This window comes from Pagrus major, chromosome 4 (assembly GCF_040436345.1).
Source record: "Pagrus major chromosome 4, Pma_NU_1.0".
Taxonomy (NCBI): Eukaryota; Metazoa; Chordata; class Actinopteri; order Spariformes; family Sparidae; genus Pagrus; species Pagrus major.
Genome location: NC_133218.1, coordinates 37,451,581 through 37,466,790, shown reverse-complemented (window position 1 = coordinate 37,466,790; position 15,210 = coordinate 37,451,581). Strand labels below are relative to the sequence as shown.

The 15,210-nt window shown below is 40.5% G+C and overlaps 1 protein-coding gene across 5 annotated transcripts in view; it reads right to left on the bottom strand.

Moving 5' to 3' along the window:
- The window catches only part of ppfia1 (PTPRF interacting protein alpha 1), a 42,129-nt gene extending 27,308 nt beyond the window's left edge, over positions 1–14,821 (bottom strand). For all 5 annotated transcript variants that reach the window (XM_073464059.1, XM_073464058.1, XM_073464061.1 and 2 more), the window contains exons 1-2: positions 13,671–14,821; positions 11,018–11,287 (exon numbers count right to left, since the gene is read on the bottom strand). In XM_073464059.1, the coding sequence (XP_073320160.1) occupies positions 11,018–11,287 (270 nt within the window). In that variant the 5' untranslated portion in view covers positions 13,671–14,821. The remainder of the gene's footprint in view (positions 1–11,017; positions 11,288–13,670) is intronic.
- Positions 14,822–15,210: the final 389 nt, after the last annotated feature.

Here is a 15,210-nt window from a genome sequence, read left to right as displayed (position 1 = left end):
TACACGAATATGTGTGCCAACCTATTAAAGGAACAGTGTACCAAAACACAGAGGAACACACAAAAGCTTTTCAGGGATGACTGTATGGTCATTTTCTGCATTCAGCCTCACGGAGCACCAAGACGGAGACTTATTTCTGTATTATAATATAATTAAGAAATCTGCCTGATTTGATGTGAGTGAAGGAAAATGCGAGCACAGGAATGACAAAAATGAGTAATGCTTCAACACAGCAATAACATGTTTCCCTTAGTTTTCATATATAAAAACTAGGGCTGCACAATTAATCGCAAATATTCTAAAAATCGCAATATTGACAAGCGCAATATCCAAATCGCAGAAGCTACAATTCTTTGATACAGGTGAAATAAAGTAAAAGGGCGAGAGGCGGAGATGTCCTGGCCTACAAATCTTGTTCTCCATGTAAGAAAATATGTTTGTTTAGCACACACCACAACATCATCATGATTTTAATAGTTTTTGTTCAGTGAAAATTGTGGTCCTAAAATTGTAATAATCATATCGCAATATCTTGCAATATATTTTTCAACCATATCATGCAGCCCTAATTATTACATATTGTGTAGGATTGCTAATTCTTTCCACCACAAAATGTTTTACAAAAAAAGAGTTTTTGTTATCTTGTTTATTCCATATTTAATATTCTTTTTTGTAATATAAATATCCAGCAGTCCCGAAGAAATTAAGACTATGCATCCATCATTATACTACTCAGAAAACAACACAGTTTCACAATGTAACACAATTATGATTATTATAAGCTACATCAGCCCTTAAGGGCCAAAGATATCTCATATTTTCTGTCCATATAACAATGCCTTTTTTTTTTTTTGTTGGCAGATCAGTTATAAACAATAGGAGAGAGGAACGGACTCCACTGCAGCTCTGGCTACACTGATAAATGATGGAGGAAGATCAGGAAGCAGTGAGGCCCCTCTCTGTTATGTCAATATAAGGACAAGAATGTAAAACAAACTCCAAATGACAACATACTCGGTGACGCTAAAGGTCGTTTTGTGCGCACGTTGAATACATGTCGTGTCTGCCATCGCTGAAGGCTCCTGCCAACACTGCTCCATCACAGAGCTGCAGCCGTTCAAACCTACACATGAGCATCTTTTTCATTTTGCAACAGTCAAAAAAACAAATTTACATTTTGTTTCAGACTTATTCTGCCTGAAAGCACCTGTGCTTAATGGATTCTCAATTTCATCAAAGCAAGGCTGCTGATGAATAACTTCTTTTTACTTCCTACAACATACCGTCGACAGACTGTGCTGTATTTGGAGCTGAGATCGGAACCAATAGGCCTTCCTCCTACATAATGACTTTAGCCGTTCTTAAAAGCTTATAGCGTGTGCTGAAATCTGACACTGTGCAGAGGGCATCTGTTCTCCTGGAGGAGGACTCACCGTCAAAAACTAATTAGACACCACAATGGCTCCTATTCAGAGCTGCTCAGACTGCTGCCCAAACACACACAGACAAAGTCAATTTAAAGGAGCTGACCGAGTGATAGTTTGGACCACCTCTTCCTCAAGTCCCCCCTGTTAAGAGACATCATCATTATGTCCCGTTCATCAGATGTCTTGCAGGAATCCAGCCCAACACATGTTGTTATATGTGTATCGTAACACTTATTCTGTCAAAATATTAAAATGAGCATTTAGGGAAACAACATTAGAGGTGATGCAAGTTCCTTCTAATCCACCATATTGTATATTTGGTCGAGGCATTATCTCGTTCACTACCTCAGTAGTTTACCAAATAACTATAAGGTGAAACAAAAAGAGGGTGTCACAGGCTACCTCCAGACAGGAGGTTCCCTACGATTCTCTAATATGTGAACAAAAATTACTACATTAATTCAGACTGAGGATGAAATTAAGAGGTATATGTCAATAAAATATGTACAGTTTTGTGACTCTGTGTTCTCCCCTCATGTATCTTGAGGATGCACCCAGAAATGTGTAAGGCCCCATAAAGGTCTGTTATTTGCTGCTTTGCAATCATTGTCAGGATTTTATTTTTAAGTAGCTACAGTCTCCTTTAGCCTTAAAAGGTGCAATATGTAAGAACTTTAATTGAAAACATTCAGAAATTGACTAAATCTATCCACAGAATGTGAAGAAATAACATTATTGACGTAATGCGGCTCTGTATCATGTTGAAGAGATATCTACTTAAGTTAACATGCTAACCAGCTAGCCCAGGCCCATCATGGTCCAAAGCTCCCATGCTAGTGGTGCTGGCATCAGCACTTCCCTGGTGCTCCAAGCTCACTGTCTGTACGGCAAGTTGCACAACTAACTGAGCTAAGTAGCTCACAGCAGCTACAGTAAGCAGCAATTAGTGGTTACTGTGGTGATAAGCTGCCCTCTATTTGTTTTGAGTATGAATTCGACAGGTGGCCAATTCTTACATATTGTACCTTTAACTAGTAATATTAGTGACTCCTAACTCCTCAGAGTGTTAAGGTAGGAAATCAATGTTATATTGTGCACATGAAATTACATTTTTGACTAAATCCTTTTAATACGAGTTAGTAGGACACACTCTCACTTAAGAGGCGAGTAAAAGAGAACTTGAGAACACAAACAGTGGCGTGGACACTAAAAAGGTTGAGGTTATTTTCAGTTGCACTTCCCTGTTCTGAAGAGTTTTCTCATCACTTGCCTCGTCCTAACTGTCTTTTCACACGGACTAACAGAGAAATTAACTTCCCATCTTCACTGAGAACCAGACAGGTCTTAATCTTGAACTACACTCCTTATTCCTAGCCCCCAAGATACCTTGTACGAATTAGGAAACTTCAGGTGCGCCCTGTCACTGAACCAGAAGCGGTATTTTCGATGCTAACAGGATGCTACTGTTCTTCTTTATCTAGTGAATACTACTGACATTATTTTTATTGCTTAGCCCACTTAGCTAAGCTGCCGGTGCCTCAAAAGGGTCATCATTCAGTTGGATACATGTTTGTCAGGTATACATACATGTAGCCTGGGAAATTATAACTTAAATTTTGTTTGGCAATCTACCTTTATTAAACAGTGAAGCTCTACTGAGACGGTGAATAAATTGGTATTAAAAAGGTGCCATGTATCAGCTGCTGTCTGAAATCTGGTTTACAAAGACAACAATATTAAGACTGTATTACTGATCTAGTTGTATCAACATGAGACAGTTTGCAATGAAAAAATGATAAGCTCTGGATAAAGGGCCCACCATCTTAATCTGATCAATTCCTCTAACACAACATTGTGCCTTGCTGCAAGAAACTGCTTCACAAAAACGGCTTTAAGGATCTTTGGTGCAGCTTGTGGGAAGTTAACAGCAGAGAGCAGTCAGCTTTAAGGCCGAAGTGAACTGAGGAGCACGGCCTTCACTTCCCTGTCTTCGGTCTGTTCCCTTTTAAGTTTCAAATTCAGCTCACATTTGGCAAAAGGCAACACTTGCACTCTGTCACTTTCATGTCACTGTGTGAAACAAGTCAGTCTTTGTCTCCGTCTTACCAGTGTGCACTCTGAATTCATGCCATTGTGCCACTGACTTTGGTCAGTGTGGTCAACTGGCCCCTTCTAAACCATGAGCAAAATATCACAAACAACTTACACCTGTGATTCTGCTTTTAAATCATGAATCAGAGAGATCAAGTTTTTTCTTCTGCCACACAAACAAAAGTCACTTTTTTGCCTACTACACCGGATGTTTACCAAACCACAACCCCAATACTGAGGTCTCCAAGTCTATTTTCTACCTCTTTAGCTTTTAACAGCACGGAACAGTTTCTCATCTTGCACAATAGCTTAAGATGGAGAACAGGACATTTTTTTTAGCCATACAACATTGCAGTTTGTTCATTCAGCAAGTTTAAAGTTGAAGGCTCAAGGACCGAAATACTTCCCGTATTCACTTTCATTTCAAATCAAACAGATTTACAGACAAAGCACTGCGCTGGTCAGTCAGATAACAGCTCGATTGTCATTCTGCTGTGCACCACACAACTGATAAAATAGCTAACACAGTGCTAACTTTCTAAAGTTGTTGTAGTCTTATAAACCACAGGGTTGTGGTATCTGATAAGCCCTCAAACTCCTTAATCTGTACAATACAGAACATTCATTTGGGAGATGCTTTTGTCCAAATCAAACTCCATGCAAGACGAGAGCTAAATGTCCTCAGAGGAAAGGGAGCAACTTAAACTTTTATCAGTGCAATAGAGGCCTTTTTTCCATTTATTAAGAAAGAAGGCGTTTGCTGGCACTGTGTTAGTAGAGTGTGAGTAGATTTTCAGCTTGCGGCGTGTGATGGGCAGTGATTCTGCTGTGACTTCAGTCAGGAGTTCGTTTCACCACTGTGGGACCAGAACAGAGAGGAGCCTTGACCGAGATGAGCGGCGACAGGGTCCTCACAGTGACAGACAGGCAGGGGTTTCATTACTCAAACCAGCCTCATGGGTTGTATTTCATCTGCTCACTGGTACCTGAAGCAAGAGCCACTTGCATTTTTTAAGGCAGTGCTGTTTATGGTCTGAGCGTCTGGTGAGACCCTATACACACAAAACATGAACCTAGTAAAACTAGTTAACCCTTCTGTTTTCATTCCTTTAAGGATAATTGTAATTGACAATAACACTATTAATTTTGTAATGTTTGTAATGTGAAATCTCATCCCATTGCAATCCTACTGCCTATAATCAGTATGGTCATCTGCCCCAAATATCCAGTATGAGTCAGCCTCTAGTTCACAGTGTCACTGAGACAGTATGTTGCTGGACTGTTGTACCACACGCAGCTTATGTGCAAGTGCAAAAAAACTCTACACAGAAAGTCCAGTAAACTCATTAAACACAGACATGACAGGATGTCCCGTTAGCTTACACATAACCGGAAAAAAAATACACAAAATATGTCTAACTACACTGAATTTCCACTTAATTCACATGTTCGACAAAACAATATTATTTTCAGATTAAGATTTACATTTAGAATTGCACCCAAAGGCAATAGCCCTCACCAGACATCACACTGGAAACAGCACATCAACATCACCATGTGGAAAAGTCATCAACACAACTGAGCCCATGACAAATGGTCAATGACACCTGTTTGTTTGTCCATATGCTCAGATAGTTTCCTTCGTTTCATTCACACTGAATGTAATACTGACATATGAGAGAGTTGTGCCTGATAACGTCATGTGGTCGTGGTTTTGGCCGGGACTTTTTGCTTTGTCTACAGTGAGGAGTTGGGAGAGGAAAGCGGTCACCCAGAGCGTCACCTGACAAATGTGTGTGGGAAAACATAAAGAGGCAACACCAAGCATTTAGCTTACTACTACCACTTATTTTACTACTTTTACTGCCTTAACATCTTCACAGCAGTTGCAGAAAAGCAGCTGGAAATTCACTGCCAGCGGACATAAACCCAGTGAGGCCCACTTCAAGCAGAAATATTACAAGCCTTGGCTGACACAGAAGCAACGAAATTGTCTTCGCCGCAACATGTGGGCCCTAAAATTGGATCACTAAAGAAATCTATCTGTGCACACATAAAAACTGGAGTCAATGAACTTCCCACAAGACAACATTTGTTGTGGGAGTGTCGGACCAATTAGGCCTGCACACTGAACACATACTGTACAGCAGAAAGAGAAAACAGAAAAAAGAAGAAATAGGCACCGTTCAACAGGGCGCCGCTGGGGTTTGGAAAAGCTGTTGACGTGTGAGCAAGCTGCCCTGGAATGTTTGTGCATTCCAGTCGAAGGGTACGCTCACCGGGAGGGAGGGGACGGCCGGGAAAACTGCACCTCCCCTTTACCTATCTACTCCGGCCTGAACACTCAGACTCTCCCTAATGCAATCGTTCAAGACAGCACCAATTTCATCCGTTAACATCTCTATACGGTTACTAGAGCCCAATTCGAACAGGACTAGTATTACCTGGGGACTTCTGGTAATTTCTTATAATTGCAGAACACGTCTGTGATCTTAATCCTGTGCAAATCTTCAGACATGTCCGTAATTTGTTAAGTAAATATTCCACTGCATACTAACGACCATATTTTGCCAAACACAGAGGTCGTGTGATAATATTAGTCTCGTGAGAACAAACATGTCAGGGATTTGGAAATGTATTTTATGTAACATACCAACTGAAGCAGCCAACATGACATGCCACTTCTGAATATAATATATTTAAATCACACTTTTGAGACAAAAATGTAAAAACTTACTGAACTTACTTTAATAATGTCCAGGACAGTATCAATAGGCTAATGCTAAAGCAGTGGGTCAGTCATTACAAACTCTACTTTCTAAACCAAATAAGTAGAGGTCCTTAAAAAGGTCCAATGTGTGTTTAGGAGGATCTATTGGCAGAAATGGAATATAATATTCATAACAGATGTGCTGTCAGATTGGTTGTAGTGACGTTTAAAATAAGTGATGAAAAAGACGGTTTGGAGCAACAAAAGGATGTCGTACACAAGTACAGCCACAAAGCATCTGTCACTCAATATAAATGAACTGCAAATGTGTATTAATGCTTCCAACATGCGAACACATGCAGAAAGTGGGAAAAACAACAATACACTATGTAATTAATCTGGCTGCTGACGAACAGATGCTTCAGACACACTGATGGTACGTTGATGCCTTCACATCATATCCGGGGGATAATGTCAGTAAATTGGAGTAAAATACACTTTAAGATACACGACATTTGCACGGGATGGTGGGTAATTTTTCAATCACATGAGGTTCCCTGGTAATACTAGTCCAGTGCGAATAGGGCTTAGGGACGTATCTCAGTGCAGTCCTCAGGCTTTTAGTTGTTCTTGATTTTATGTTCCCTTTGGTTTACATATTCTCCAATTATCTTTCATTGAAAACGCTTCTTGAAAAGTGCTTTCTTCACATTGAAGTGCCATCTTCAATCCAATATTTATTAAGTCTACAAATCGAGATTCACTGGCCAAGTGTGAATCAATTAATAAATCTTTCATCTATGAGGGATGAAATCAAGACAGAGAAGAGATCTCAAGATAAAGTTTGAGCTAACACAGCAATACACATCCAAGACATGCAATACAAAGCAAATTAAAATTCTGATGGAGCATTTTGTGTAAGAGCATCTGGTTAAGAAATCCTAAAATAAACTAAAAATTATTGACAAATGTTTAGATCTGGATGCTGTAATTGGTCTGCCGAGATTTCTTTAAATCTAAATAATCATAATAGATATTTAAAGTTAGGATTTGACTGATGCACAGGCCTGTTAACGCAAGTGGTCCTGAAGTCTTATATAAGGTTTATAAAATATAAAACACTAATGAGTGGAGCTGTAATGATTAATCAATTAATCGATGAGACAATTGAGGGAAGGATTTGCTGCTTTTCTTTGTCATTTATGTTATTAAATCCAGAGTCTATGGAATCTGGGTCGTTAGTTGAAGAAAAGAAGCAATTAATCAGCAGATGCATCGATCATGAAAATAATCGTTATCTGCAGCCCTACTGACGACGTGATCTAATCCTTCAGTTACATGATGTTATTAATCAATTAGCGGAATTAAGTGAAAACAGCTAAAAAGGGGTTTTGGATTGGTAATTTACACGCAAACTGCACTGAAAACAAAAGAATGTCACAGTGTATTAACACCAGATTACAGCATATAAAGTGCTTCTACTTTTTTTAACAGCTGGATTTTCTGGCCTTCCAGATACAAATCCCAGGAGGCCTGGCAGACAGCCAGATAATCAGCTGAAAACACCAGCGCAGCATAAGCAGCAGCAGGCATGCACACGTACGTACGGACACACAGCGAAGCACACGTATGAACTCTGATACTTCTCTGATGAATAACAGGAATATAATAGAGTGAAGGTGAAATACAGACAGAAGTAGATTGATGGTGACTGATTACCTGTTAGACTGGATTAAAAAGTGAGACTTCATATGCTAACAAAATGATAACAGACATCACTAAAGTAATGTTTTTTGGGGGGATATTTCGTGCTGTGCGTAAAGTGATGATGAAAATGATGCTCGTCAATGATTTTTCCCCAAATATATACACTTTTATCCCTTCAAGGCAACGCGATGAAGACAAGTTTGAAACACCTAAACATGTTGGATGTTTGTGAGATGGCCCTGCGTCGACAGGATTACAGCTTTAATATCTTTAGCTTTTAGCCTGAATAAATCCTCGATTCATTGTCTATAGCTTACCACAATTGATTTTCCAGTTTCAGTAAATGATTTGACTGGCTGGAGATCGGCTCCTCTGAAATATTTTTTGATGATATTTGACAGATGAGTGTCGTACACACTGGCTCCACATGCATCCATCTTTTTAAAATCGACGTTCGGCTCGCAGGCCTTCGTCAAGATCAACAACTCCTGGTTGTTAAGAAGTTCACCTCCAATGCTGTCATTAATTCAACATCCATAAACACAATAACTTGTGAGTGCTAGTGATGACAACGCCACATATTTATTCTGCACTACATTAAGTGTCAACTGAATGAATCAGAGTGCTAACACTGTGTCTGAATGTTTTCACTATGGATGTAGTTTTCCTGGCTGTATAACACAGAGCTGCAAATAAAAGCCTTTGCGTCCCACAAGTGTGTTTAACATCAGCTGTTACCATATGCTGTTCCAGGAAAGTTTGTATACTATCAGTTAGACTTCTGTGTAACCTGTTCGGCTTTCTTTATGCAGTGGTCCCTCACAATCCACAGGCCCCTCCGCTGTCAGTACTGTGATCTGTAATCTGTCATATTCTGAGCTGTGATCGCTCACAGCCTCATGGCTCCCTCACACTCATCTAATAAAGAAACAAACGCTGACAATAAACAGCGTCTGAACTTTATACACTGAATGCATATTTATCAAAACTACAACAACGCTTAACTGATAACGAGCCTCTTATGCATTATTAAAATCTGGAAACCTGATCGCTTTGTTTTACCACGGCGGGTAGAAACATGAGTCATTAATATAACAAAGACCTGCACGCAGATGTACAAAGTCGGGATCGCCGTTCGTTCCACATTACGTTATGCAAATAGAAGAAACGGAAGCACGGCTATGACAACCTAATTACTGTAAGATTCTTACGTTTTAATTATCTGCACAGTAGGACTGAATGGCATTTGAGAAAGAAACATTTTCTTGTTTTGAAAAGTACTTGAAATAATTGAAACACCTTGCATGGCAGCTCCATTTGGACAGAAAGAAACAAAACACTCCATGTGGCTCCTCATCACAAAGCAGACCACTCTCAGAACGACTGTGATCGGTCACCATGTTACTCATTAGTGAAACTACTCATGAAAAATGAGAAATGGCTTTCAGCAGACTGTGTAGGGCCTAATTTTATTTTGTGCACACCCCACTGCACCTTTCAATCAGTCGGCCATACAGGTACCCGAACCGCACTACACTCGGGTATCACTTTCTCTAATGTAGGAGCCAAAGATCTTTGAGAGTGGTCATCTAAAGGTGAGATTTAGACTTAGGCTGACAGTGCAGCAAGGAGCCATACAGGAGGATTGCTACGCAGGGTGCTGGTATTTTTTTAAACATTACAAATGTTCATGATGTGAAATAGCAACAAAGACATGTTAGTCTTCTTGACCTTTACATCCTGAGACCTGATAGATATTCTGGACAGCTTAGCAGAAGGGGTGTAACAATCCATTGATCCGAACGATCCACTGTGACATCGATCCATATCATCATTTTAAATATGCTGCTTTATTTTGAAATTCTCCTGACACGTCCACGTCACCCTGTCTGTCCTAGATCACATCATTTGTTAACAGTCATACAGTGCTGTCACCAGGCAGGTTATAACAAGAAGAAGATGAGGAGGATATTTACTCGCCTGGGAATAAATCAGATAGTGGAAATTTCTGGATTATAAAATGAATCACGATCGCGATGTGGACAATAAAGCCTCAGCTGGACAATAAAGTTACGTCGCAACTTTGCTCCCATGCTTTGAATTGTGGGCGGACATTAGCCTAACGTTACTTATGTAGGAGGTATGTCGGAGGGAGGCAGAGACCATCTGCAAGAGATAAAAAACTCTGAGTATTTTTTTAAACAGACATCTCTATGAACTTGCTGGGAAGTGGACGAGACTTCTGCTACACAACAATTATTAATCACGTTAGCCATTTTCACACGAAGATAACGTCTGCAGGCATGAATAATAACTGTTACAGCTAGCCCAGCTAATCAGCCAAGATCTGAGGAGGCGTTGTCAACTTTGCCGTCCAACTCAGAGAGAGGTGTGTGCAGCAGAGTCAATAAATGACTTATCTCAAAGCTGCCATGTCAAAACAATCTTACTGTAGATAACAACTAACGTGTGAGGCGCTGCAGATGGATACATGTTTTGTTTGATGCATTGAAAAGATGCAGCTTTTATTTTGTAGGATGATTGATAGATTGTTGAGGATGCCGTACACTGAGATGCATCGAGAATCGTTTTGCTTTTGAATCGTTGACAGCTGAATCGTAATTGAAACGAATCATGAGGCCGGTGAAGGTTCACACCTCCAGTGGGAATATGTTGGATTTTGGAAGCCATGTTTTTTGTGTGTTAGTGGAGTCAGTTTAAAGTAAACTTTCCTGCACTAACCCTTACAATTATTTACTATTATTTATGAGTTGTTTTTGTTCTTTAATGGCCAGAACCAGAAAGGAAAGTGGTGGCAGCTTCTACTGTGTTAAATGGACATATGATATTGTCCCTGAATTAAATTTAATTGATTATCGTGGCAGACTTTGTGACAAAGGCAAATGTCAAATAAATACATAAATAAAAAAAGACATGTGATTTACAACCCTACTTTGTACAGGATGGCAACTGCAGCTGATAAATCTCTCTCATCTCACAGCACACATGCTCATATCATCCCACTCCGCGGCTGAGTTTTCTTTAAAAAAATAAATAAATAAAAAAGGTCTCTCTCACTTACTTGTGGCAAAGCAGTGTTCAGTTGTCTCTGCAATGAGTCTCTTTCATGGCTGACTTCGTGCAGTTTGCCCTGAGTCAAGCCGAGATTCTCCTGAGTCTCTCTCAAAGTGTCGAGAAGACGATCCCTCTCCTCCAGCATGGACACCATCAGCGACTCGAAGTGACCCTCCGAGTCCGACTGCAGTGGAGAGCCAGAGCCCCGACGACCACCGCCGCCTCCCCCGCCAGGCCCTTCGGCCTCGCTGATGGTGGGCATCACCTCGCACATCATCTACGACCACGGATCAGCGCCAGAGGAGACAGCAGGGGAAGAAACAATTTGGAGTTAGAATGGAGATGAAAATGGTGAGGGCAAGAAAATCTCAGGAGAAGAAAAGACATGTGATGAAATGCAACATTTCAGTTTTTAAACATCTGAACTGTAAAGACCTTTAGCCTTTTCACAGCCAGAGTGAATAAACCAAAACCTTTCCAGGAGTATTCAGATTGTGTTTGGAGGGACTCCCTCAAGTCTGCCATGCAGGTCTTCATTCACAGTCCTCATCAAAAGACTTACCAACGTATCCTTTGATATAAACTAATAATGAACATTTGAAGCCATTTCAATACTCATCGATAAACCAGTATGAGCGCCGCTTTCCCTCTCACTTTATTTTTAAAAGGTCTAATATCAAGAGAAAAACATGAATGTTTCTAAAGCAGACGTCCTGACATATTTGAGATAAAACAGAAGACGGCAAGTTTAAAAGTGCATCTCCGAGGTGATTAATCCACATACTTTGCAATGGCCACTACAACAGCTTATTGACTGAGCAGAAGGCAAAACAGCTGAACGTGCTTACTGATTGTTACTAATGGTTAACTACTGCTGGCATATACCTGCCCAAGGTAAACGGTCGAGTTAACCTACACAGGTCCTGTTTAGAAAACAACAGAGAACCGTAAATGAATGACGGACAACAAAAAGAGCTGTGTCGTCTGAAGCTGTCTGAGTCGTGTTGCATCTAACAACAGCTGGGCAGAAAGGTCTGGGGAATTAGAAGCAACCTCCACACCAAGGAGCTTAGGTCCTGCAGACAGACTGTTAGACAAAAAGCCAAGAATCATGTGAGCTGGATTTAACATACCTACAAGGAACAACAATTTACAAACTGGAACAAGTCCAGTAGGAACTTGGTGGCAGCCAGAGCAACCCCCTTCATCTTATTCTTTGCATCGCCTGAGATGCCAAAAGCCATTTGCTTTCAGAAACCACTGCGTTCGGTTCAGTGCACCAACACTTAACTGTGTCTTCCAACAGCGGTGTTCGATGGCTGGAGCGTACCTGTCACATGCGAGTTAACCGGACGAAAAACAACCTGCAATCTTTAATTGACTTCAATTGCAGATTGCCTGTTTTGGATGGTAAACACTATTTTTGGTGGAAGAAGCCAAACATAACCTAATTTATCAAAACCAACGCTCCATATTGAGGTCAAGCCACTCAGGCTCGACAATGTTTATGAGGGGGAGGGTCACACAGCATCCACGAGAGGGTGTGACAGATGGTGGGTCCAGAGGAACTTAGCACAGACATCCTGTGCGTCAAAAAGTAAAGATGACAAACCGTGATCTGACGGCAGGACGCTTAAATAGACCTGGACATAAAACCACTTAATCCACTTAAGTACAATTTTGGAGTATTTCTATTTTCTGGAGTGTTTTCTATTTTTGGAGCATGAGGCAGAGACGATGAGCGAATATCAGAGAAGCATGACAGAAGACTGAGGCACCACCACTTGTGACTCGGTTAAGATGAGGAGTGGGACAAAAAATCAACACAAAACATCCCCTGACAATTTGATTTACCAGAGTCACTACTTCAAACCTTCTCCGTGTGTAAATGTCTGTAAATCTAATTTACACAGACTGAAAAAAAAAAATTGTAGTTGCATCTTTCCTTTAAACATTTAAAGTCCAGAACTGCTCTGTTTTCTGGCACTTTTACACTGAAACGAAGGCACACGTGGAAATAAACATGTTTAAGTCTGTGTGTTTGTTAACGATGCACTGAGCTACGAACCTAAACACTTTTTTATACTGACACCACAATGCGGTGATTAACTACATAACTCCTGCACTTTGTCTTTTAGGGGTATTTTGTATTGTTTAGTGAGTAACACATCAGGATATATCCTTACAGGATTGTCTTGCAATGTAAAAATTATCGCAGAATTGCTGTATCGTGATAATATCGCTATTGGGGGCAACAAATTGTGAATCGTATCATATCGTGAGTTACTCTGTGATTCCCACCCTTATTTATAACCTGCGTGTAAACTGAAAGTTCATCTTATTATGAGACAAAGTTGATCAACTGATGTCAGAGAAGCAAATCTGTCTTTACATCACACTGAGGACATTGACACTTGTGACACAGTTGAGATTTGATGTGATTTATGTAATTATAATTGCACTTGCAAGTGTCAAACTTATGAAATATTAAGTTTATATACATTTGATCTGTCCTACAGGGAAAAAGGTCAACTTAATGCCAGAAACTGAAGTACAGCTCAATCAGTGCTGTCACACACAGACCAAAATATGTTTCTGACACGAAACTAATCCACTTTATGGCTGAAGTTGATAAGTGTTCACGTGTGTCTGTATCTCACCTTTGAAATATAAAGTTAGTCCAGGTGCAGGTGTAATCCAAGTGTCTCTATGATGCCAAGTAAACAGCAACAAAGTCCAGGTCCTCCAATTTATGTCACAACCTTGTCAAGCTCCACAAACATCCAGAGTCATTAAGCGGATATAAACTCCATTCAGATGCTGGGATGCATTAAGGCTTTAAAAAAGGGTCTTCTCGGTGGAAAAAAAAGGGATAATTTCCTAAAGGCCTCAAAGCGAAACCCACATAAAGTGAGCAGGGGGCAGTGCTCCAAGTTTGGCCGGCTAACTCAACGTTAGCAAGCTAGCATTAAGTAAGCTGGTGATTCGATGATTGCATATCTGGATTTGGAAGTAAAGTGTCTATCTTTGCTTATCAAAACAAACGGCCATCCTCTGACATAAAGTTCAACACGCCGAATAAAACATTTCATAACAGCTACACATACGATGTTACAGCTGGGTGACGTGGAAACAGTGGTAGCCTGGCTAGCGTTAGCTAATTTGAAGCAGTTCTTTGGCTTGAAGTCAGTTTAAAGTCGACCGCTAGCCAACGTTAGCTACTAGCCAGCTAGGTAGCTAACACTTGCTAGTTTCATACACTAACTTAGCTAAGATAACGTCAAGGTAGTTATCTAAGGATAAGATCTGTTTCGTAAAAAAGTAGACAACATGGTATAATATCTCATTACTATCTGTCTTACATTATCGAAAATACTAAAAAATAAGTATTAAAAATCCTGAAGTAGGTCTCCAAAGCTCTGCCGAAATGATTAATCTATCAAGTAACGTTAGCGCAGCAGCTAGCTAGCGTTAGCTTCCCGTCGACTCGGCGGAGTCGCGTCACCACATCACTGCTCGACCCGAAAACTTCCAGCTAACGCTGCACGCCAGCGCGGTTTTTGGTCCGTTTTGGGAAATCCAAACCACGAACTTATATTCCCTTCGTTTCCGTCCGAGTTTCCGCAGGTTCTCTCGGTATTTCCACCAAAAAAAAAAGGGTCCGTCGGTCCGGTCCTTCCCTGTCGCCACTGCCTGCCAGCCTCGGCAGTCGGGACAGCCAATGGTTGCTCCGCGTCGCCTGCGCTGCTCGTGAGCCGGTCGGTCCGCGGGAGGAGAGCAGCTCCTCGGCTGCAGCAGGAGGGAAGCTCAGTTCCTGTCGGACCGCACAGCTGCAGCGACACACGATCCCATCAACGATGCACTTATTTAACACCCACCGCCTCGATACAGTCACATGGACCAATCTATGATGTAGGTAGGCCTATTTAATGGTCTTTAATAGACTAATAATAACAACAGAGGCCGAGACATGTAACACTTAATAAACACTTTGTCCTGATTTCCTATTTAATTTTGTAAACTTGTTGAATGCATTTTTTTTTTTTTTTTTTTTTCAACAGCCAATTTAAAAAAATAACAAAAATTGCAGTTTAACACGGCTGAAAACAAAATTGTGCTTTTCCCCCCTTTGGATTAAAATTAATATAACTGGAAAAAATATATATCAAATTTAAATAAATAATTGAGATTGCACTCTTT